This window comes from Protopterus annectens, chromosome 3.part0, assembly GCF_019279795.1.
Source record: "Protopterus annectens isolate FY-2018-M chromosome 3.part0, PAN1.0, whole genome shotgun sequence".
Classification (NCBI taxonomy): Eukaryota; Metazoa; Chordata; order Ceratodontiformes; family Protopteridae; genus Protopterus; species Protopterus annectens.
In genome coordinates this window covers 844,431,405-844,457,999 of record NC_056731.1, presented here as the reverse complement: position 1 = coordinate 844,457,999, position 26,595 = coordinate 844,431,405, and the positions used below count along the sequence as shown (strand labels likewise).

The 26,595-nt window shown below is 38.5% G+C and overlaps 1 protein-coding gene across 4 annotated transcripts in view; it reads left to right on the top strand.

Moving 5' to 3' along the window:
• The window catches only part of PIGN (phosphatidylinositol glycan anchor biosynthesis class N), a 1,150,670-nt gene that overhangs the window by 431,720 nt on the left and 692,355 nt on the right, over positions 1 to 26,595 (top strand). For all 4 annotated transcript variants that reach the window (XM_044065181.1, XM_044065178.1, XM_044065179.1 and 1 more), the window contains 2 exons: positions 14 to 106; positions 11,726 to 11,781. In XM_044065181.1, coding sequence (XP_043921116.1) covers positions 14 to 106; positions 11,726 to 11,781 — 149 coding nt within the window. The remainder of the gene's footprint in view (positions 1 to 13; positions 107 to 11,725; positions 11,782 to 26,595) is intronic.

Below are 26,595 nucleotides of genomic sequence, written 5' to 3'. Positions count from 1 at the left end.
TCTTTTTTCATAGGGAATTTTGCCTCTGGAATATCTAAACAACACTGACCACTTTAAAGCTGAATGCATGCTTGCAAATGCCATTGAAATTCTAGAGCAGTATAAGGTATACAGACTTTGTGTCTCTGACATTTTTTGTTTTAAGCGGACCGTTTCCTAAATATGATAATTAGGAAATATGGCAATATTGCTTTTGGAGAGATTTTTCTAGACAGACTTATGATTGTAGTCTGTTATTGTTTCCTTTCCTTCATTATTGTTTGGTTATGCAGAATTTTTTTTTTTTTTGCAGTTAAGCTTGCACACAGAAGAATATATACTGATCTTCACTGCTTGTTCTCTCCTTAAGTGACTTAATAATTGAAGAGTTAATGGTTGCCCTTTTTAATTAATTCAGATAAACACTTTACTGTTTTATGGCTTCTTTAGACCTGAGCTGAAATCTGTATTTTGCAGGTTCGCAGAAAGATGCTATTTTTCTAACCAAGGTAGAAAGCTCATTGAAATGTAAGAAAACGGATCCTGTTTTATAATGAAATTCAGTGTCCCACCTGTTTCTGAAAAGCAGAATATGATATCTGCTTGCACCGAGTAGTGGTGAGCTGAGTGCCAGGAAAGATGGAATGATGGTTGCGAGCCATTATCCTTGTGGGTAGTCAGTCACTTGGATGTATTTTGGGAGGGTAGATGTGCAGTAATTCCAGATGTTTGCACGTGGCATCAATCCAGCTGCTACATAACACTAGAAGCATTCTCTTAACCTGCTGACTTCTACACTGGTAGTACTAAGTCCCTCTCACACCCCTTCATGATAGAAGAGCAGAAGTACAGCTGCATCATTCTTTACTCAGCTAACTCATTTGCTACTCTGCACTAGTTTCTGTACTCTATTTGCTGCTAGTGTAGATGTCACCTTGATTTTGTGCCAGTGAACAGACCAAGGATTTCTTAAAATCATGCCATTTTTTTCTGTATGCTTCTGCCTCATGCCTGCTGGTAAACCCAAACTGGAATGAAAAGAACCGTAAACATTTTTGAGTGCTAAATGCATGCAGTCCAAATGAATTCTTAGCCTCTTCCCATTCTGTTACCTTTCCCTCTTTAATTATTTGCTCCCAGTGCCTCGGATCATTTTTCAATTTTCTCCAGTAAATTTCAGCCCTCTCTTGCCTATTTTGCATATCCCTAATTGCAGTCATCTCCTGTCATCAGAATCTCCTTTCTCCATTCCTGTTTTTGTTTAATTCTTAGAATACTTTCTGCTACTTTATGAATTTAATATTCTATATAGTTATTATTTTCTTTAAGGATCTACATTCAAAATCCCAGTCTATCCTTATTTCGTGAGCTTTTCCCCTGTTTCATCATCATCATCATCATCATCATCCCTTTCCACTTTGAGTTATAGGTTTCTTCTTGTGCTATGTATAGGAGCCTTAACTGTGTAGCTCTGAAATCCCCCTTCAAATTGGGTAATCACAATTCACCCTGTTCTGTTGGAAGAATCAGCTTTTGCCACTTGACTCTTGCCATCTTCCCCTCCCAGATAAAATTCTTCAGCTCCTTATTAATTGCTATACGCAACTTCTGCTCTGGTTGATAAAAATATGCCTGACGTGTATAACACTAAAGGGACTAAAAACATTGTAACTGCCTGTGCCTTACTATCCATATCCATATGACAGAGCTTCCAATTTCTCAATTTTTGTATTATCTTTTTAGTCTCTTCCTACATATTCCTAGCTGCCACACTGGAATAATTTTAACCCATACTTCCCAGTACTTCATTGTATCAAATATGGATATAGCCAAACCAATTTGTGTGTGGGTACAAAATTTAAGTCTATTGCCTTTGTTTTAGCTTAATTAATTTTGTATCCTGAAAAGATTTGAAACTGTCTCAAAATGTTTCACAGCACTGCAATGTCCCTTTCTGGTTTTGTCAGGTATAAAATAATATCATCTGCAGACAGAGCCAGCTTTCCTGACTACCATGCCAAATTTATCCTTGAATATCTGAGTCCCTTATTTTCTTTGCCAGTGGTTCTAAATATAATGCAAATACAAAGGAGAAAGAGAAGACCCCTGCCTGGTTCCTCTGCTCAAGCAGAATTTATCAGAAAGGACCCCACCCACTTTAATTTTTGCCTCTGATCCTTCATATGTCCTCCTAATCAGTCTTAAAATTTTATAAGAGAATTCAAATGCTTCCATTGCCCAGCTCATGAAGTCCCAGCTTACTCTGTCAAATGCTTTCTCTGTATCAAGACCCACCAACAATAGTGATATTTTCGTACATTGTGCATCTCTGTGGATCATCAGTGTTCTGTTAATATTGTCAACGATGTGCCTCCCCTCCACAAAACCACATTGATCCATATCTGTCAATTTTGGCATCACTTTTGCCATTCTTTTAACCATTATAAACATAAACACTTTATAATCATGGTTTAGTATTGAAATGGGTCTTTACCCTCTTTAGGTATTAACAGCTGCAACTACTTTCTTCCAGGATGTTAGTACCTGTCCTCCTCATAAAATGCTGTTAGACAAAACCTTCCAGATCTTTATCAGTTTTTTCCTCCTAGCTTCCAGACTTCGACAGGAATGCCATCTATCCATGGGGACTTTCCTTTAGAGTGGTTATGCATTACCATTTTTATCTCATCTTCTCCTATCCTGTTAGTAATTGAGCCTCATCTACCTCTAACTTTAGCATATTTAATTCTTCTATAAACATTTTCATTTGTACCTTTACTTGATTTCCATTTATCTCTGCTTTATACAGACTTTCATAGAATTTATATAATATTTCTGATACCTGTATTAGGATCTCTTGTTACCTTACTAGTTATAGGCTCCCTAAGCTTGGCGACAGCCCCTTCTACTTCATTGTGCTTAAAGTTTTTGTGCTGTAGAGTTATTATCAAAAGCAGCTGCTTAACAGCAATCTTTCTAAACTCATGCATATTATCGAGGTAATCCCTTATTTTCTGTTTAGAATTCCGCTGTTACTCCTGTTCTTTTTCTGTGAGATTCCCCTTCTTCTGCAATACTTGAACATTTGTCAGTCTCTCTAAACTCTTCTTGTTGCTTCTTAACCATATCTCCCTTTCTATTTCCACCGTATTTTTAAACTCCACTTTAATTTTCTCCCACTCCCTAGCTTTATTTTCAGAAGAAATTTCTATCTTCTCTAATAGCTCCTGAATAATTTCCACTACCGATTTCCTTAAATTCCTCTTTTTTCAACAGATAGGTGGGAAACCGCCAGTGTTTCATTTTTATTTCATTATCCTGTATTTTTATTTTAGTTATTATTGGCACATGATCTGAAATAGTTATTGGGTGTGTATCAAGACCTTCAATTAAATGCATATGGTCCTGTGAAATGTAAATTTTTTCTAGCCTAGCCCAGTTTTTGCATTCTGGGTAATAATATGTAAGTTCACTCCAAACTTCTAGTACTGGACTCACATCTTCCATACCAAATATTTTCATAAATATCTTCAAACGCCAACCCTCCTTTGTTATATTTTCCCTTCTAGACTCCCCAGACACATCTTCATTTCTGCAAATCAAATTCCAGTCCCCACCTACAAGTAATATTCCTTGCTGAAAGCTGATTATTTCTCCCAGAATTTTCTCAAGCTCCAGTATAGCAGTTTTAGGTGGAATATAAGTACATGCCAGTGTAATATTTCTCCCTTGCCAGTAGCCCGTTAGTACTACAAATCTACCATTATTATCTTTTTTCCTCTTCTATCACTATTGGGGTTCCTGTTTCAAATAATGTAAGTACACTTCTTTTCCTTTGTCCCAGGTATTCTGCTGAATAACCATCCTGAAAACCTTTATTTATCAAATTCACATGTTCATTTATTTCCAAGTGTATCTCCTGTAGCATAGCTATTTGCACACTACATTTTTTTTAATATAGTTCACTACTCTTTCTTTTTTGTATTTATCTGTGATACCATTGACATTTAAAGAATCACAGAAAGCATAATTGTATTAAAAAGTTACTATTCCAACCTTTTATGTGTAACAGCTTTTTTTTTTTTTTTTTTACATGCATACATTGTCTGGCAGGTTGAACTTTTATACAGTTGTTTCTTGTCATATCCATTTGAGCCTATGTCACATCTTACAAAATGTTTTGTTTTATCAAAGCCCTCAAACAAATAGCAAACACCCTCCCAATACTCCTCTCAAACCTATTAACTTAATAATAACACATAAAACTGTGTACATCTTCAAATATTGATGTTTTACCCTCCTAATAGGAACAAATATAACAAACTGACAGGCACGCTCATAGACCTTTTGATTTAATTACAACATTCAGTCTTCTTGGGTACACACCTGCCATCAATTAAAGAGACTCTGATTAACCCCAAATAAAGTTCAGCTGTCCTAGTAGGATTTTCCTGACATTTACTGAGTTGCCTGCTACAGCAAAAGCCGTGGTTCGCAAAGAGCTTACAAAGCATTAAAGGGATCTCATTGTTGAAAGGTATCAGTCAGGAGAAGGGTACAAAAAAATTTCTGCAGCATTGGATATACCATGGAATACAGTGAAGACAGACATCAAAAAGTGGAGAAAAATGTGGGACAACAGTGATGTTGCAAAGAACAGGACGTCCCTCCAAAATTTATGAAAAGACAAGACGAAAACTGGTCAGGGAGGCTGCCAAGAGACCCACTGCAAAACTGAAGGAGCTGTGGGAATTTCCAGCAAGTACTGGTTGTGTACTGCATGTGACAACAATCTCCTGTATTCTCCATATGTCTGGACTATGGGGAAGGGTTGCAAGACGGAAGCCTTTTCTTACACAGAAAAAACATCCAGGCCCAGCTAAAATTTGCAAAACAATATATCAAGTCTCCCAGAAGCATGTGGGAAAATGTGTTATGGTCTGATGAGACGCAAGGGTGAACATTTTGGCCACAATTCCAAAAGGTACGTTTGGCGCAAAAACAACACTTAGCATCACCAAAAGAAAAAAGCATGGTGGTGGCAGTATCATGCTTTGGAGTTGCTTTTCTTTAGCTGGAACTGGGGCTTTAGTCAAGGTGGAGGGAATTTTGGACAGTTCCAAATACAAGTCACTTTTAGCCCAGAACCCTCAGGCGTCTGCTAGAAAGCTGAAGATGAAGAGGAATTTCACCTTTCACCATGACAATGACCAAAAGCATACATCCAAATCAACAAAAGAATGGCTTCACCAGAAGAAAATTAAAATTTTGGAATGGCCCAGCCAGATCCCAGACCTAAATCTTATAGAAAATATGTGGGGTGACCTGAAGAGGGCTGTGCACAAGAAATGTCCTTGCAATCTGTCAGATTTGGAATAACTTTTGCAGGGAAGAGTGGGCAAATATTGCCAAGTCAAGATGTGCCATGGTGATAGACTCCTACCCAAGAAGACTGAATGCTGTAATTAAATCAAAAGGTGCTTCAACGAAGTATTAGTTTAAGGGTTTGCACACTTATGCAACCAGCTTATTGTACGTTTTTTATTTTTTATCTTTTCCCCCTAACAGATTTGTTAGTTTTTCAATTGAATTGTACAGGTTATAGGTCACATTAAAGGTGGAAAAAGTTTTGAAATGATTTATTGTGGTCTCATTTTTATATCACAAAAACCTGGCATTTTAACAGGGGTGTGTACACTTTTTATATCCACTGTATATTGAACTGTCTGCCAATTGCACAGTGCTTCCATTGTCTCCAGTTTCTTATAAAAAAGATCCTGCTTATTTATAGCCTTGTAATAATTACATAATATTATTTATTTATTGTTTGACAATCTGTAAGTGGACTGATACTTTTCAATCATTTTCATCCCAAACATTGTCTTTGATAACTGGCTCCTCCTGGAACTGTTTTTTACTCCAGCAACACCTTCCAGCATGTTAACATGTGTCCATTAACTTAAAGATTTTTATCTAACAACTGTGAAGCCTTCACTTCATCTTCTATTGTAAATATAACAATATAAACAAATATTTGTACTGCACATATCTTTCTTATAGACATCAGCATTTTATTGTTTTAGATTGCCATCTTGTTAATAGTGTTTACTTTTACCTTTTGTTAATTGTTCTTGTTAGTCAGTGTTTCTGTACATTGCTTTAATTCAATATGATCTTAATCACATTCTAACTTGTTATTATATTACATTTTTTTATACTTATACTTAACTATATTTTTAACTTTTGAGTGCAAATTCCAGGGGTGAGCATGAAAACAGTGCATTGTGATCAGAGCTGTACTCCAGTAAACAAATTTAGTAAATAAATACATTTTCCAAGATGATACAAGACAAAATGCACAATAAGAAGGTACTGAACAAAAATTACATAATAAGACAATAGGGCATTGTAATTAAAATTAGTCATATGCAATATACAGGCATGGCTGATCACAAAATTCGAAGAAATAAGTGCAGTGTTTTTAATAAAGCTTTATTGACAATAAGGAAGCCAGTCAGCATTCAGAACATCCAATAACATGGTGTAGCACATTTAAGCCACCACCACATAAAGTCAGTACTTCCAATTAAACACTGTAGTTTCTAAATGTAGGCATTATGGGATGGTCACTAAATAACTTCAGCTTACAAGCATTTAGTATTGAAAATGAGGCATTATTTTTCATTTTTGTACATATATTACATAAACATATTCATGTTATAGCTGTATTAACTTTCATTAGTTTTATAATATTTGAGCAGTTGAATTTCCAAAGCATGAAAAAACTTTCAATGTTTGAAGCTAAAATAGCTAAACACAATCACAAGGCATTTTTAGTTATGTTTGTAATCTCAAAAGCACAATACAGCAGTGTGTTGAGCTGAAAGATGTTACTCACACTGAGACTGAAGATATAGCAAACAAATCAGTGGATAAATTTAGCTCTAATTTTACTCCTTTCTTTCCTCCGTGTGTTCATCAGTATATACCTGAAACTGTCTAACCTCCAGCAATCACACAAAACCAAGTCCTAAAAGTGCTATTAAAAGTTAAATATACTGCATCAGTGGGTCCTGATGGATCTGTGTTAGATTATCGAAGCTCTGGTCAAGACCGTATGATCGAAGTTGCGGACCTTCGAACATTAAAAAAAAAATTCTATTTTTAACATTTTTGCAGGGGGGCAAGTCACCCTACCCCCCACACCCCCTACTAGTTAAATATATCAAGTCTGAGATCGAACCACATTGTGGAAAAGGGTAAATTACCCATTCCTAGGTGTACTGCGGTCTCCAATCTAGATGTTCAAAGTTTCAAAGCTTCGATCATATGGTCCTGACCATATGACTTTCGAAGTTTTGAAACTTCGATAATCTGATAGGGATCCCTCTGGATGTATCTTAAATAGCAAATAAAAACAGGCATCTCCTCAAGAGAAAAAGGAACATCATTAGACATTTCCTTTTTACCTATTTGAGACGAAAGCTTTCAGGTTAATAAACTTTACTTTTATTTTTTGGAGAAAATAGTGTGGATTTATATTGGCATCACTGCTTTGAAGTACTTCCCTTATTGTATGGTTGTTTATACACTTTATTGCTTTGTTTGTTTCTTTGGATGGCATTTTTCACTTGAGGAACTGCCTGTTTTTATTTGCCAGTTTGTCTTCCTGGTTTGCATCTTAAATAGCATGAAACATGATTTAGCCACACCTCTGTCAACACTGTTCAGTCTTAGCCTCCATACAAGATTTGTACCAAGTGAAGAGCTACAGTCATTCCCCTACATAAAGGAGGATTTTCCACAGACCCAGGCAAGTATAGTCCCATACGTCTGACCAGCTCCATATGCAAAGCCATGAAAAGACAAAAGACATATCGCGGAATTAATCATTCAGGACATAGGGAACCTTCAAACATTGAACCCATCTCAGTTTGGATTTGTCAAGATCAGGTCATGCTTACTCAACCTTGTGGATGTTTTGAAAAGGTCACCAAAGAAATGGATGAAAGTAAAATGGCACATACTGTATGCCTTCACCTGTCCAGAGCTTTTGACACAATTCCCCAGATAGGCATAGTAGAAACTCTAAATAAACTGGAAATAAACCCCTGGGCCACACACTGGATTGACAACTGAATAGCAGATGGGATACAGATAATCCAAATAGGGGAAGTTACCTCCACAAAGAGACTAGTCACCAGTGGAGTCCTCTAGGTTCTGTGTTGGGACCTCTCCTGTTTGGCATCTACTTTTCTGAAGTAAAAGTTAATACCAAAGGGCTCTGGCTGACTTAAGTGTGCAGATGACTGTAAGCTAGGAGTAGTCATTGAATCCCCAAATGACTTTGCTGTCCTGTAGGAAGGTTTGTTTCAAATAAATAACTGATGTCAAAATCATGGTCTGAAAGTACTTGCCAAAGGATGCATTATTGTATCCTTTGGGAAGTTATCTAACCCAGGAGCTACCACATTTGCAATATCCCCCTAAGAGTCGACCCAGTTGTTTGGAATTTGGGGACTTGTGGTGGGCAGTGACCTAACTTTTGGCCAAAACGTATCTTTTGTTGTAAGAAAGACCTTTTATATTGCACAGCTTATAAACAAAAGGATTGTGTCTAGACCTTGGGATTTCATTGTTTCCTTTTACTTGGCCCTCATTAAGCCAATCAATGAGTATAATGCCCCCTTTGGCATGTATCTGTCCAGACACGTGTAACAAGTGGAACACCCACAGAGATACCTTATTAAAAGGATAGAAGGCCTAAACAACAAGTCCCACCTGGACTGACTCAAGCCCCTGTCACTATACTCTGTATCCTATAGACTGCTAAGAGGTGACCTGTGTCTAGCATACAAGGCATCTTCTAAGCCATTACTGATGGATTTACTGCACATCAGCAAGTCAAGTGACATTAGAAATACTCTGTTTAGAGATCTAAACCTTTTCTGCAACATCAGCAGAAAGGTTTGGAGGGACAGGTATATTTCACATAGGATACTGCTGCTGTGGAGCAGACTCCCGTTCCACATAAAAAAAAGTTCATCCCTGTCCATTTTCAAGTGCAACTTAGATCTATGGATGGGAAATAGAAAAGTGACCCCAGAATTGCCCCCTGTACTACTAATGGACAGAGGCATTATCCCATGCATGGGTCCCTTCAAATTATCTGTAGTATGATTCCATTTATTTTTATCAGGGATAATATATAATTATCGACCAAATTATCTGTAGTATGATTCCATTTATTTTTATCAGGGATAATATATAATTATCGACCAAATTATCTGTAGTATGATTCCATTTATTTTTATCAGGGATAATATATAATTATCGACCAAATTATCTGTAGTATGATTCCATTTATTTTTATCAGGGATAATATATAATTATCGACCAAGGGATGGGTAAGGCCCGTTAATAATCAAATGTGCTATGTTATTTCAAGCACAAAAAGGGAAATTAAAATAGCCCACAAGGCCAGCTAGCCAAATACTTAACTATGAATCTATAAAAAAATTATTTCAAGTTTTGTCACATCTGTCCTTTGCATGTAAATGTGCATCTTAAAAAAACATTTGGTTTGATAAAACTCATATTTGAAATCAGTGGACACCCATTTCTTGAAAACCATTTCTGCCACTCATTTTAAAGACGTTCATCAGTTTGTGACTTTTGGATATTTCCAAACCATGTGATAATCAACAAGCAGGAATAGCCACGATCCATTATTGAGTGAATATGTACAAGCAGGGACACTGCTTTTCGGTTTTCCAAAAGAAGTTCCATTTTCATGAGATGAAATCTGGGAAATTTACCCATGATTTTTAAATGTAATTTCTGGTTATTGCTGTGATTTCATTATAATTTTCTTCTGCTTCAGGATGTATTGAAAATGAAAATGGATTCTAGGTACTGAACACTCCATAATGCAAGCAGACAATATTATAAATAATAAATATGTGCAGAAATACATCTTATAGTGAATTACTTCTTTGTGCAAAAATGCCAAATTCCACAAAGATCTTGTGTTTTTTCAGTTCTCATACAACCCAAATTTAGGATTTACTGGGATTTTTCCTGGAAAAAATGAACATCAATGTCCCTGTGTATAAGTTATCTGATTACGCCCTTAAGGAGACCAGCGTTACCTGTATCATGCCTTAAATAATGTGAAGTCTGCATTGGGGAGAGCAAGCCATTATTTATCCTGTTCAAGTTAATCTCATCTGTACTACTACCATACAGAATCAGTGGAAAAGTACTGGATTGATTTCTTAGTAACTTTATAATTCTTCTTAATACTGAGTGCATTCATGTGGCCCACCTCAACATTGCTAAGGTCCTCCACAAATGCAGGCTTCTACTTGTCATCCAACCATGTAGCACTGCACTGTGTAATTGTAGAGTGTGCCACTTTTGAATTCCTAGGATACTGAGTTTCCATTTACATACTTCCTCTGAATGATCATTCCTGATATACCGATCTACCACAAATATTATGTCATGGTTTATATATCCCTTCCACCATACTGTAGCTATCCACATGAATGATCTTGTTACTTCATAAAAGGCTCAAAAGAAAGGTATATAGTGTTCGTTTGGCTACAGCTCAAATAGATTTAAGAAATATTCTAGGAGACGCACCAAGGTGCCATCCTTATTCCCATACATCCTGTGTGGCAGTTGTCAGAATTGTCTTTCACCAAGTTGATTTTTGAAATTCTAACATCTGTCACCTACGCTTTAATTCCTGCACATTTTGATAAATTAATGTGTCATTATTTCTGTATTGGTCAGTTGTTTTTTGTGCTGCAGGAAAGAGCAGCTGCACAGATTGAGTTCATGTTTGTGTGATAATATTTGGGTGAATTGTTTTTATTTATTTATTACGTATGAGTGAATGTTAGGATAGTTTGCTTGTTGCATGTGGCATTGTGGTCTTAGTTTGTGCAATAATTTAGTATTTGCTTTACAGGCTTTTTTTTCTTTTTGCAAAATATAAGTAATATTGATATTAAATGAATGCTAGCATTGGCTTTGTTAGTGTTTTTAGTAGTTACATTATTTTAAGTAAAGTGTATTGAAATAGTTTGGTGGCATATTAGGTATGTTGGGGGGTGTTTAATGTATTTTGGAGTACTGAAGTTATGTGAGAACACAGTGTATACAGGATTGAGAATATGCCCTTTCCCCACTGTTGTGTATTCTCAGAGTTGGTATATTTACAGAAATGGGATGTGTGGGGCATGCTCGCCTGCAAATAACATTGTTTTTTGGGGGGAAGTGGTTTGTTGCAGATCGTAGTTTGTGTTTTTAATTTTTTGAGGATTTATGGTTCGTTTAATGGTGAGGTTACTCATATGTGGACTCCCTCATGTTGTACTTTCATTTAGTGTTTTCTTTAAGGTGTTTTTAGCTGTACTTGTAGATATGTACACATATATACAGTTTACACACACACACACACACACACACACACACACATTTATGCATAGAGATAAATACTGATAATCTGCATGTTAAAGTTCACATTAACAGCTCTGCATTAGTATATTATAGCTATAGCTGTCAGGACAGCATCTGTCTGCTGATGGTCCATTCGTTTAGTGTCGAAGTAGAGATATAATACATATGACGTAACTGGCCACATTGAAGCGACCAGAAAGAAGTTGTTCTGTAGTGTTTTATTTGCAGTTTTATTCACAGTATTTTTGTATCTTTTTTGTTATTTCTTATTTTACAGGTGAAAATGGCTCAGAAAAAAGCTACAACATTAAACATTCTGTTCACACCTTTTAAGTAAGTAATTAATCTTTTCGTGTGCATTAATAGCAGATTCATGTGGAGGTGGCTAAGGTGAGGGCTGTGGCTTAGTGTGAGGGCAGGTAGCTGTTTAGAAGTAGAATCAACACATGACTATGGATAAAAACTGAAATAAAGATCAAAATTTCAAAAACACTTCAAGTTCTTTAGCCTGTTTAGAATAAACAGATCAGTATGCCTTGGGAGTCTATTTACCCTATCCCCCATTAGGCTTAAATTCACTTTGTTGATCGCACTTCGTGTGATTCAAATTTGTGCGAAACTGCCTATGGCCGAACTGAAATTACAAATGCCACATTGTCGAACCTTACAAATGCGAGCATTCACTATTGTAAGTTTCAACATTGTGGTGCAGATCGCACTGTAGTGGGGATCGGTAAATACAGCCTTCCACCACTGTAGTGCAATGTCGGTGTTTGTTTATATAAGTAGGGGGGATTTGGGGGACGCAGCCCCACACAAAGGGGATGTAGGGGGGCTTTCCCCCCTGCAGAAGTGTTTGTTAATACTGAGCGGAAGTGCAGCATTTCAGTAAAGTCGACATGTTCGAAATTTCGACTTTACTAAAATGCTGCCCTCAACATTTTTTGTGTTCAGTGTTGAGATTTCCACACATGTGATTCGGACATCTTAACACTCAGAGTAGATTTGAGTATGTGATAGTAAATCCCCCATTATTACCGTATATATATATATATATATATATATATATATATATATATATATGTGTGTGTGTGTGTGTGTAAATAGAATGCTTTTAGTATGCATTACCAATATGAGCCAAACCTTAACCCATTAGGCTATATGAGACACACCGAACCTCACAGTATTCATTTCACTATTCTTTGAAGTTTTTTTTTCTTTTTATGATTTTCAGAGTCATTTAAAACTCTCGTTATACCTTAAGATATCATTGAGAGAGCTATGATGTAGCTGATGTTGGCAGCTGTATGTTCAGAAATTTTGTGGCAGCCAGCTTGGATTTATGTTGGTGTTTCACAAGTAAACTTCTTGGCCATATCTTAGGAGGCATGTTGTACATCTTTGAGTCCTCCATACATGTGCATCACTGCTTAGTATGTACAAGTCCAGAAAACCAAAGTTAGCAAATCTTGTTTGTGTGTGTGTGTGTGTGTGTATGTATGTATGTGAGTGTGTGTGTGTGTGTGTGTGTGTGTGTGTGTGTGTGTGTGTGTGTGTGTGTGTGTGTGTGTGTGTGTGTGTGTGTGTGTGTGTGTGTATCTATATATATATAAATACAGATCTACATATATACAGCTTTCTCCAAAATTTGCCTCACCACCTTAGTAATCAGATATTTATAAGTTGCTCATAGCAGCAGCCATTTTAAAAATAGGTGTTTATTTTTCATTGCTATGTCTCTTTTAGCAGTACTTGTTTATTCATGCAAAGCTGACCCGAAACATCTGGGTGCAATTGTCTCTGTTGCTAAAATTTTTTGTGGTCACCCTGCTTGCATAATCATGTGGCAGTTATCTCAGATTAGGTAGTTTTTTTACGCTTGTGTCTCATTCCTTTAGTATTTGAATGTGCATGTAGAACTAATGGCAGCTGTCACAGATGCAGGTAATACTTTCACATGTTCACCTTAAAGCCATATTACCTGCATATGAACTAAGAGCTTATTATGGTAGTTTCAGTTGCAGTGATCTCGTTACTGCACAAGCAGCATAGCTTAACATTTGTGAAGTGTTATGTATTAGCAAAAGCAGACAGAACATTTTGTATCTATCTTCTTATTGTATTTGGCTTCAAAATGAAAGTGTTATGAGGTGTCATAAAAAAATCAATGAGAGATCTATTGTAGAAATCTGGAAATCAGGGATCAGTAATTTCAGTTTGTTCCCTGCTGCAAACATAATGGCTAAGAAATTCAAGAAGGCATCATGCTATATTTCGGCACATCCATAAAGGAAGTTAATAAAAGGTTTTATTTGTAAATATGTTTAAGTTTCGAGAGAGAAAGAAGGATAGTGTTACCCTGATGAAACAGAAGTTCCAGGAGTATTGTGAGTAAAAAAAAAATCTTCCATTTATCCTTTATTTGTCCTTCATAATATTCCTGAAATTATATGCCTCAGCAAAAACAGATTTGGCTAATCGGGCATTTCAAAATACATAACCATAAATCATGATAAATGTGCCATTAGAACCATTAAATTAGAGCTCTTTTAGTTTACACAGAATACATTTTCAAAAATTATATGTTGTTTTGTACAATGCATCTGCCCATGACATTTCTGAGTCAAAGAGTAACCAAATGCTGTAATGGTGGGTTATGTATTTCAGTTGTATGAGAGAGAAGTGTGTGTGTGTGTGTGTGTGTGTGTGTGTGTGTGTGTGTGTGTGTGTGTGTGTCCGTGTGTGTGTGGTTTGTCAAGTGATCATGTGAGAGACATAGAAGCTGCCATAACATTAATGACTGCCGTAGATATATGTATAGAGCCAGTGAAATTGTATCAAATCGGGTAGAAATAGTGAAGTGAAAAACTGGAGGTTTATAAAACTGCATGTGAAAAGAAAGTAAGCAAGTTTGGTAGACCCAGAGAGAAACTAAACCACAAGAAGTAACTGTGACCTTTTGCACAAGTACTGTAAATATGAACCAGTAAAGTATCCAGCCAGAAGTTGCACAGTTCTTTTTGATATTTGATTAGATTAATCTGTTCTTTAAAGCTGCATAATGCAGAAATACAAGGCACTGTTGAAACACATGCATGTCTAGGGACAGGACCAAGACTGGCACTATAAATATGGAAAGAGTACTCGGTATACAAGTGTGTGAATCAGATAATACATTGGAGCAGAGGAAACTGGGAGGTTTGGACAGCACACCTTAAGTAATAATAGTGTTTAAGTTAATTACTAGAGCAGAATTTAATGCACTGCCCAATCATATTGTCAATTTACTGAATATGAGAGATAAAATTAATTCCATTGATATGCAAGCTACTTTCTTATTCAAGCCATCAGGTATTGCCACTGGATCCTAAAATAATTTCAGGAAATACAGATTCAGAAATACAAGATTCAGTTTCAAGCAGTAGCAATAAAACCTTCTTCAGAATTTTTTTAAACTTGCGCATTGTTAAGTCCCATTTTATTGCTTTTCTATTTTGTACTGAATTCCATGTTGTTTTTTGAACATCTTTATTAAATCATCAAATTTTAAGTTGCAGTGCAAATTAAGAGTTCACATATATTGATGTCATCAGATGTAAGTTGCACCGCATATTGATAGCAGCAGTTTCCATTACTGTTGTGCAGCATACATATATGTTTTCTTTTTAACAATTTTCATTTACTTCAGCATTACATAAATTGATTCTTTTCTGCCTGCAGTTAAACCTTAGTCCTACAGAGTGTTATTCTGCATGGTTTGTTCCCCAAATTCCATTTATTTCTATGGAATTTACTCTTGTCTTCTCCTTTTCTAGAGATCCCACCTCCAGTCATCTTCTTTACAGTATTCAAAAGTTTCATTATAGTTGGTTTGAATTATAATTTCCATTTAATAGTAATTGCTTTTTTGGCTGCCAATGACATTAAACTGACTTAAGGCATTTTAGACTTAATAGTTTATCTCAAAAAGAATAATTTCCTTAGTTACTACTAGTTCTGAGAAAATTTCAGCTAAAGTACTCTGTATGGAAGTTTTAAAATCCAGACAACCTGTTAATTCCTATAAAAACATGTCTAATTTATCTTTCCCACCACATCTTGCATATGTGCTGACTGCGTGCAAAGAAGTCTGTTTGATGTATACACTTACCTATGCAAACACTTCCACTGAAAAATCATAAACGCTCTGGGCTTTGTTAAAACACCTGTGAGCCCTACTCATTTTTGCCATTGTTGTTTTGTATTTTGCCTTTCTTCTCTTGCTTTTCCAGTCTCTTCTGTCTTTTCTGATCCATGTCTTGGGCACTTTGGCCTTAGATACCTTGGTGCTGGCCACAGTGTCAGAGCCATCTGGGTCGGTGGTGGTTACCAGGTTCTCATTTGGGTCTTTGGATCTGAAGGAGGGTGCCCAGTTCAAGCCGGCCAGCTGTGGTGTCAGCATTTGATGTTTTGGAAAGGATCATCTTCTGCTCAGAGATGGTTGCTTCAGCAGCTAATTTGGATCTGTCCTGATCCCTTCCTTCTTCGGCTTTTATTACTTACCACCTTGCTCTAGGACAGCCCACATTGGGAGTTCTCAAGACCACCCTGCATTCATGGCCCGTGCCTCTTCCATGTCTCCTCCTGCTTCTTCCCCTGGGAGGTCCATTCCAAGAGTAAGTGCAAGAGGAAGCACTTGGACTCCCATGAAGAGTCTTTCACTAAGGATACCAACCTTGATGAGAGGAAAGGCTTCCCCCAAGTCCCCATACAAGGTTGCCTCTTTTAGCTTTTTGCTCGAATTGTTTAATCAATGTGGAGGTGGATCACTGAAGCTCCTTCCCCAAAGAGCTGACTCATTTCTCATAGTTTTAGGCAGGGGTTTATACACTTCCTGAGTGACTTCCCCTTCAGATGCAATTGTCAACCTGGTGTCCCAGAGGACCTGGAGAGAATCTGACATGTTGGAACCTATTCCCAGAAACCCAAAGCCCTGGTTTTACCCAGAGATAGACCTTGTAGGGTAAAGGGTCCAACAGTGGAAACCATTATGATTGCAGCTGCCCCCAAGAAGGCTATCTCCAAGGAGAGTTCCTCAGTCCGTCCTCCTAATAGGGAGTCTCTGGCTTTGGAATGTATGGGAAAGTGTACATACACCTCAACCACATTCACCTTATTTCACTAGAATTATTTATCTCATTTGACAGGGTACTGCTGTGGTGGTGCTGCGGTAGCACAGTAAGACATTGTCCCGTTCGATTCTCAGCTAAAGCGTCTTCTCTCTGGAGACATGTGTGAATGGGCGTACCTTTGTTGAAGGTTGTGTGTCAGGGCTGGCAACTCGGCATGTAAAAATCTACTGCCAGTCATTAGCAGACCGGAGTTCCGCTGTGGCGACCCCTAACCGGGAAAAGCCGAAAGACACAGCAACAACATTTATCCCATTTGACAAGACTTTAAAGAGACCTTAAGACCTCATCTCGGAAGTGTCAAAGACACAGTAGTCTCCAACTCCTGCTCCGGTTCTCCGGCTCACTTGTCAACAGTGCAGTCTGTTTCCAATGTATCCATGAGACTTTTGTCTAATGTTGATGATAGTGCATCCCATGTTGCAAGTTCCAGTATTGCCACATGTAGCCATGCCTAGATGTATTTGTGCAACTTTACTGACTATTTCAAGGTGTTCTTTGTCAACACCTCTTTTAATGGATCCTCACTTTTTGGTCCAAAAAGAATCTAACTAGGAGCGAGCAGGATTGAAAGATGGTATCTCCCACTGGAGTCCACTTCTCCACTCCTCAGAGGTCCTTTTCTAGGAACTAGAAAGGAGGGAAGCATCTCTTTTTTTTGTATGCTACTACAACCAACCTTTCCAGTGATGGTGCCACCTAAGGGGCAAGGGAGGCCTCTGAACCAGTGCTTCCATGGTACATTTTGGGGAACCCCTTCCAGAGCCCATGGAGGATTGTCCATTTGCGATGCTCCTGGAGGCAGTCAGGGGTAACTGGCTGTCCACCCAGAAGCTTTGCAGGCCATCACATTAGACACGTAGGTGTTGAAAGTTGTTTTTAGAGGTTATAAAATTCCATTTTTATTCATTCCAAAGAACTTCTTAAAATCCTTACCCAATGTGCCATCCCATCATTGAAGGGAAGCAGCATCAGAAGTTCAGAAACTGCTTCTCAACTGAGTCCTCTAAGGGTTCCCACCAGAGCAGAGAGGATCCAGGTTCTATTTGAGATTCTTTTTAGTGCCAAAGAAAAATAATCACTTCTGACCCATTTTGATTCTCATCAAGTTGAGCTGATTCATGACACATACCAAATTCTGGATGGTTGCAGTGAAGTCTATTCTACCTTTTCTGAGGAAAGATAACTGGATGTACTGGATAGACCTTAAGGATGCCTACTAGCTCATAAAGATAGTGAGGCATTCTAGGAGTTTCCTGCACTTTCGTGTGGGAGCCAGTCATTACCAGGTTTTAGTACCACCCTCTGGTCTCACCCACAACTCCCTGGATGTTCAGCAAATGTATGGCAGTGTAAACAGCATGGCTCATGCTACATTGGTTTATGTTTTTTTTTCCGTACCTGGAAGGCTGACTCCTAATAGCTTCTGTGAGGGTGTCCCTCATTAAAATCAGAGATTCATTACTCCAGCTGTATCTGTCTTTGGGCATAACAATGAATTATGACATGACCCATCTGCAGCTGGTTCAAGTACTGGAATTTATTGGTTGCCTTTTGGATGCGGTCAATCAGACTGCAGAACTACCATTTTCCAGGCTAAATTCTCTTCGTATGCATGCTTCTCAAATTATTCTGTCTCATGAACCTTCTGTATCCTCAGTTATGCATGTCTTCTGACATGTAGATGTTTCTGTCTGTCTAGATCCTATGGCAAGTTTTCACATGCATGTCCTCCAGGGAACTCTGGCTGTTAAATAGTCATACCAGACTCAACCAGTGAATTTCCTTGTTTTCCCAACTAATGTCTATCTCTGCCACATTTGATGATGCCCTAAATCTTCTGTGGTCATGGCAGGTGGATCTTTTGTTCTTCCTCATCCCCCAGACCTCTTTGACCACAGAAGCTTCACTTCTGGGGGAGGGGCCACTTTGAGAGAAAAACTGTCAAGAGTACCTGATATCAGTCTGAAGCCAATCTTCACATTAGCATCTTGGAGATGAGGGTGGCCCTTGTACCACTGCAGGCCTTTCAGAACCTTCTGCCCAAGGGTGTGATTGCCATTCAGATTGACAACACATCAGTGGTATGGTACTTGAAGAAACAAGGAGGAACCCGATCCTACCCTTTGTGTCGAGAGACCATGACATTTTGGCAAGATGCAATGTCCCTTCAATGGTTTCTGATTGCAGCACATATCTCCATGAAAGCCAACATTCTGGTGGACAGTCTGAGCAGGTACATTCTCCTAGCTGAGGAGTGGCCACTAAATCTGAAGATAGCTGCATGGATTTCTGCCCATGGGATACCCATGCTGCAATTTGTTTGCTTCCCCATCCAACACCAAATGCAGCATTTTCTTACCCCTGATCTCATGAGAGGGACAGCCACGAGGGAATGCCCTTCTGCATGCTTGATCCACAGGTCTTTATATGGCTAACCAATGACTCCATTGCTAATTAAGTTTCTTCAGAAGGCAGGCCATTGCAGAGCAACTGTGATCCTCATTTCCCTGTTCTGATTGAGACTGGTTTGGTTCCCCTTTCTTTGTACTCATCTGCTTCATCCGCCCAGTTCTTATCCTCCGGGGCTACCTCATTCAGTTCTGCATTACCTCAAACTAACTGCATGGTTACTCCAGTTCAAGTGATGATCAGAGATCCCAAGCTTTCCAAAAGGATTATTCATTTTCTTTTCTCCTCCCAGAAGCCTTCCAATAGAAAGATGTATGTCTGCAAATGGAAGAGATTCTCCATATGGATCTCCTCCAAGGGTTTGGATCCTTTTTCCACTTCTTTGGATGATATTATTGATTTCCTGGCTGACCTTATTCACACCAGTCTCAATTATTCATCTATTAGGTTTCAATTGGCACTTTGGCATGGATAATACCCAGGTGGCATCCCTTAAGCTTTCTCAGGTCTTTTTGAAAGATACCTGTTTGCTGTGACCTTTTATTTGTGAGCCAGTTTCTCCTTGGGATCTCAGTCTGGTCTTGCAAGTCCTCACTAAACCATCTTTTGAACCAGTTGCCACAGTTTCTGTAAAGCTTTTGTCTTTTAAGACTCTTTTTCTGGTAGTTGTTACATCAGCAAGAATGGTGTCTGAACTTCAAGCACTATCCTTCGTTCCCCATTATCTGGTCTTCCACAAGGATAGAGTCACCTTAAGAACTAATCCTTCTTTTCTATCTAAGGAAGACTATGGCTTTAATTTGAATCAGCCTATACATTTGGATGCTCATTGTCAAATGAGATCTTATTTGGATAGAAGCAAGCATTTCGGAAAAATTTTACCAGCTTTTTGTTTCCTTTTCCAAGATATAGTTTGGCAAGCCTGTTTCCAAAGTGACCCTATCCAGACATCTCTCCAAGTGTATCTTATTTGCATGCTCCTTGAACATTTTTTCACCTATTAAGTCTAGGACTCATTCCTAGGCTCAGCCTGCTAACTCATACCAGTGTGGTAGTTCAGCTGCGTTTTTTACAAAGGCTTCTATTAATGACATTTCTCCTGTTCTAATACTCACACCTTTGTGTTCCATTACAAATTAAACATTCAGTCTTGGTCTAGATCTTGCTTTGGTTCCACCATTTTGAGGATTTTTTTCTGCTAGGACCCCTGTGAGGTTGTGCTGGGAACTCTGGCCCACAGGTTGAGATGGATGTAAAATACAACACCAGATACTAAAGTTATGTACTTATCATGAAGGTAGAGCTTTTCCCGTCCTTCTCAACTATCTCTCCCTCTCTACCCCCAACAAATTGTCACTGTTGTTGTGCCTTCTGATGCTTTGTGTGAGAGGACCCTCTTGATGAATTCTGCTGGAAAGCCAAGTCATATTGTTTCCCCTTGTCCGTTCTTGTAGGGGTAAGGATGGGGCAAACTCAGTCTGAGGGACTCGGGTACAACAAAAAAATTATGAATAGAGGATGCAGAGTTCCAGGACTGAAGCATCAGACTGTTAGATTCGATAACACACGGGTTGAGAAGGACGCAAGAAGGCAATATGGATCTATAATTATGGTAAGCACATAACTTCCATTTCTTAAAATGAATATGATAATTTGCTTGAGCATTATTGCCCGCATGACACAAACAGATGGAGCCTTGATTGCAGCCCTGGTGACTGAAGTTTAAACTGCTAACTTGGTTGCTGGAAGATTTAGTCAGGTAGATGGGATTGTGTGGCTGATGTCAACCACACATCCCAGTGGGAATATGGCTGTGCCTTTTCAGGGCAATATCTAGCAGTGGTTGCGTGGTGCTGTAGCATAATTATCCAGTGGGTGTGTGTGAGAGTCCTGACATTGTGTAACACTATAGTCAAGGGGGAAGTGTGTGGGCCGTCTTTAGTTCACTGTCTAGCAGTTAACTGTGTGGTGCTGTAACAGAAGTGGCCACTAGGAAAACTTCACAGGCTTGACAAATAGTAACACTGTAGTTGAATGTTGATGTGTGGAAACACTTGTTGGTTATCAGGCACTGAAGGTCATGTCTCAATTGAGAGTTTACTGGCTATGGTGGAGAGGGCTTAGAGCATGAAAACACCTGGGTCAGCTGTGGATGATAAACATAAAATGCCCTCAACCCCCCTTCCCAAAACAGAGACAAGAAACATGTGCGTGCTCTTTCAGTAGATATTGGAATATTAGGATCACTGGTGCATGGCTTGGGACTGGCTGGTTGTCATTGCTTATTGTTTCCTCTGTGTGGGTGCTGGGTTTATACATTTTTGGTGGGACCTTAGAGACTGCAGAAATCATGAACAGAGGTTACCTGCAGTGAAAGCTGAAAGCTCACTCCTTTTTTCAAAATGCAAGTTTGTTACTCCTATACAAAGTTGTTAGGTGTGCAGTAAGTTTGTATACTTTTATGTGTGACCACCCTGATTGTTGGCCATTTGATGTCACAAGACTGATCTTAGAACTGCACAACATGTAACTTGATATTTTAGTAATCTAACTCCTAATGTGCATGATGTTGCTTACAGTTTACTGTGATATCCACTAGTTTATACAGGCAGTTATTTAGAGCATAATATGTTTACAGATTCTAAAGGAGGAAAAGTATGTAATCTACATAAGAAGCATAACAAAAGGTGTGCCTTTCATTTATTTGGCTGCAGGGATAGGTTTAACTGTCAATAAAAAGAAAGAAAAATTTACAAAATAATGAGACATAGCTGTTTCAGGACATGGTGTAACCTTGCTTTTTTGTAATTGTTTACCAGCATGCAACCCCCACCTTAGTAACTGTAAGCTCTTGTGTTTTCAAGTAAACTCCTGTGCTGCCAACATAGCTACCCTTTGTTCTGTGGTGTATAGCCCAAATATGGAATTGAAAATGCAGCAAATGTATCAAATATAACATTAGTTATGTTATACCATAAAACAAAACACCTACGCCAGCCATCGTAGCACACTTAGGTACCATGCTGTAGTGGACATGAAGACTTGAGAATTCAGCGAGTCTACAAAGTTAACAAGCAGACAAGAAAAAAATAGATACCTATCTATCTGTGTGTGTGTGTGTGTATATGCATGTGTATGTATATATATATATATATATATATATATATATATATATATATATATATGTATATCTATCTATATATATATATATATATATATATATATACACACACACACACACATACATTTATAAAAATGCACATTTGTATGTGTACATATGTACACACAAGAAATAATGTTATCATGCAGGAACTGAACAGTTTGCCACAAGTAACTTAGTTTGTTGTGCTTGTTAGCTGTATGAAGGGGGTAGAACATTATCTGTATTGGTTTTACAAAATTTTCATTCAGCAAAATCTCCTGAGGATTGGCTGGTAATTCCATCCCACATTTGGTTTGTCATCTAGACAGTGTAAAAGAATTCAATAACACCATGCTTTTGGTTCCCCTTACTACAAAAGTAACATACAAAACTGAAACAAATGTGCAGCTTGCTTTCATATATCTATCCTCTTCTGTCAGATTCAAAATGAAACAAAATATTTAATCTAGGTAAGAAGCACATCTGGCTGGATATGGGGATAGTTTTAGCATTTAATTAAAACAAGAAAGAAGTTACAAAATAATGAGACACATCTGTACCAGGCAGGGCTGCAACCATAATTTTTGGAATTGTTTACCAACATGCAGATTGTTACTCCCTTTTAGCAGTATAAATTCTTGTGTATTTAGTAAACTCTTGTGCTGACTGCTACTGCTCCCAACATAGCTGCCCTTCATTCTTTGGAGTATAGCCCAAATATGGAATTGAAAATGCAGCAAATGTACCACAGTTATTACATTACAAGAATGTAATTGGTAAAATAGTAATATTACAAGAATACATCTGGGCACTGGTGTTTTATTTACTGACTCACTTGAACTGGTGCCATTGTGCTGGACAAAATGCTATCCCTGTAAAAAATTATATGCTGTATGCCTTGTTATGGGCATAGTGCTAATTATACTGTATACTGTTAAAGTCTGTGCTTGGATTAAATCCTTTTAAGAATAGTATGCTCTGACTATCAAGATCTGCTTTTAACAAATCGGCCTATTCTTTTTGCCGTAGGGATAAGGCTCCCATTGCCCATTTTTTTCCTCCCAGGGTGACAGGTGAAGGTTGAGCATTGAGAGTCATGTCATCATAATGCTCAGGGAGTAACGACTTTATGCATAAGTTCTAGCCATTCCTGCTGTGTGTGCTAAGTAGAATGTTTAGGGTTTGACATACAGTTGACATTTATAAGGCAATGTCACACGTGAGCAAGAGCTATTTAACTCCCTCAGAAAGCCCTTCCTCTTCCAAGCAAATTTTCTATGTGATCTTTGGTCTTCACTGAGGAGTCTAACATAGAAAGTGCACCGCAGACATGCACAACCTGAACTTTATCACTGAAAGATACGAGTATTAATTGCCTCATTTCTGCTGTCCCTCCCATAAATGAACTTCTTTAGCATCTAGACTGCTGATCAAATTGTCATGTGGGTCATAGGTAAGGTCTTTATCCATCTGTGTCATGGAAATGAAAAATTCTTAACTCACATACTTGATGCCTCTTTGAAAGAATGAGTCAAGTTGCAGTGCTTAATCCATGAAATACCTCTTGCTGTCATTGTGAACAATACATGAAGCAAGGATTCTTCCCATCTTTTCAGCGCAACACAAATCCACTGAACTTTTGATTGACCATTTATTTCTTCCAATAAATCCATATTCGTGGCTAGCACCAGTGTCTCCAACCAAATAAATGCTGTTTTATAGACAGCGCTATTTTTTCTCTGAGAATGCTTGCAAAAACATTAAAGACAAGAGACATGACTTCCTACTCAGCCCTGTTGTCGTTAGTATCCTCAGTCCAAACAGATTAAGCCTCATCCTTTTGCAACAGCCAATAAGAGTAAAGATCAAGTGCTTCAGATAACTACTGGAGAAGAATAGGTTCATAGGTTAGCACTAGGCTAACTGCCCTTGTGGGCCATTTTAAGCCTAGCCAATTACCCCATGTTAGAATCAAACCCTGTACCTTGTGTCTACCTTGTGTCTTTAAGGTAAACACCTTAACCATTATGTCAGCCTCCCACCCCCTTACAAGAATATAAATACTCACAGTTTGGAAGTTTTATTTTGGGTCTTAATTAAAGTACAGACTTTCATATAAATGTGTAAACTGCATTATCAGACATACATCACACTGGCAGTGCCTGCATCATTTCAAATTGCCTTTGTTTTATTGGCATGGCATGGTGGTTTACATTTAGCAAACAGGGAATATAATCAACTCATTGCAGCATTTATAAAGTAAAAGTACAGCCAGCTGTTTAAATATTGGTGAGGCTGTGCCTCAGCCTTTTAACTATTGGGACCATTACTTCACAGCCCTAAGTAAGTTAGCAGTTATGCACCTCATATCTGTTAGCTCAGAATTTATGGGATTTTTCCTGTGATTTTCCTATGTTGCAAAATATTTTCTTACAATATCCATGTGTTTTCCTTTCCCTGTTTAGCCTGTTAGTTGGAAGTATTTTGCAGTGATTTATTAGACTTAATTTTATCACTTTAGTGTTCTTTTCTGTGTTACTATTTAGAACAGTCTAGGCTTCCAGAATTTGGAGCACTGCGGTTGATGACATTATATGGCTTTTCATCATAGTACAAACCATTGTAGAACTTATCCACTTCTTTTGTGCTGTAAACATTTTACTATGTCAGAGCTTGTTTTGTTGCAGATGTTGTTGCTTTGTCTTTCAGTTGCGTGAGCCAGAGAAGAGCGGAGGTGTGACTTTCATGTTTGTTTTACATCTTTTCCCTTTTCTCTGAGCTTATGCAACACTGGAGATGTCCTTCTGTTCTCATGTTGCAGTATTCTTAACCTGAGGGAGTTGCTGCCTGCAGCACTGGACATCCGACCAGTATTTCAAAGTCTTGAAAGCAGGGGTACATGCGACATTGCATGTAAGAGCCATAAACTGATGCCAGTTATATCTGTGACGTCTGCATGTACCCAATTCAGAACTTTTCTGCTGCAGTGTGTTTCAGACGTCCAATCACCAGCTCCAGTCATCCACTGTTTGTTTGACTTTGGCCATCCATTTTCGATGATCGTTCCTGGTTGTCTGCATTCAAATAAGTACCCTTGTGGGTCTTTCTTGTTTCTTTACCTTTTTCAGATGCATGTCATCTAGGAAGGGAAAGTGCGCTTGTGGAAGACAAATTCTACACAAGGACACTCATGATCAGTGTTTATTTTGTTTAGGGGCAGGTCATGGCTACAAGTCCTGTGATATTTGCCAATCTTTTGTCCTCAAAACCCTTAGAAGCCATCTGTCAGCTTTAAGTCTCTATTTGGAGAATCAGCATCTCTGACATTTGGCATCTGGGATGGAAGGCGGAGTGGGCACCTCAGATGAGCCACCAAGAAATAAGGCCAAGAAAGTTAGGCCTGATGTCCAAGCTGCACCTCATGTGTCCGGTGAGATCCTCGAGGCGAGTGTCAGCCCAGGATTGCTTCGAACTTTGGGTATATCGCTGTTACTGGGAACCAAAATGGAAGCCAGTACAGCGAATATCCAGAGTACGTCCGCTGAGGCTTTACAACCGTCAGGTCCTGATGGTGAGGGGGGAAATACGGCTTGTGGCATCGGAGGGGCCTTCTGCTGCCTTGCCATCCACTTCAGCGTCAGCACCCAGGCTTACTACTGCTCCTCCTACTTCCTTAAAAAAACACAGAAGGAGAAACACAGGGCTAAAGACCCTACTTCAGCTTGGGAGATCTTTTCCCATTCTCTTTTCAAGGTCTTTCAGGTACTCCAGACCCAGATTCCCCAGTTAGGCCAACCACTTGTTTCACAGGAAGAATCAAAGGAAGATTTGTCCTCCTCAGATTATTCCCTGATCTATTATTCTCAGATTGAATCTCCTAAGGATTTTGCTACTCCTGATGAAGAAGAGTCCTTCACTCCTGATCCCCTGGAGAAGATTTCTCCTTTGGGGATACTATTTCCCTGCTTAGGCAGCATTTTAAGTGGGAGATCTCAGATGTTTCTGAGACCAAGAAGAGATATTTTGAACTCCTGCAGATGGAGCAGCCCTCACCATCTGCAGTTCTGCCTTTTCATCCAGCTTTCCAGGATGCCTTCTTACCTGCTTCCCAGAACCCAGAGTCACAGCTTTGCTAACAAGAGACCAGATAGATTTTATAAAATGACTGCAAAGGATCAGTATCTTTCAAGACTCCGCCAGCAGATCCTGCTGCTGTTGTAGTTTCAGCTGACAAGTCTTCTAGACAGCTTACCTTCATCTTCTCGTTTTCCCACTGATAAAGACAGTAAGTTTATGGATAGGTTGGGGAAGAAGATATACTTCTTCCACCTTGGCCATAAGAGCATTTAACTACCAGACTCATATGGCCAAGTATGTTCTGGATTCCCTGACCAAGGCCTCTACTCTGCTGTCTGACAGGCAGGA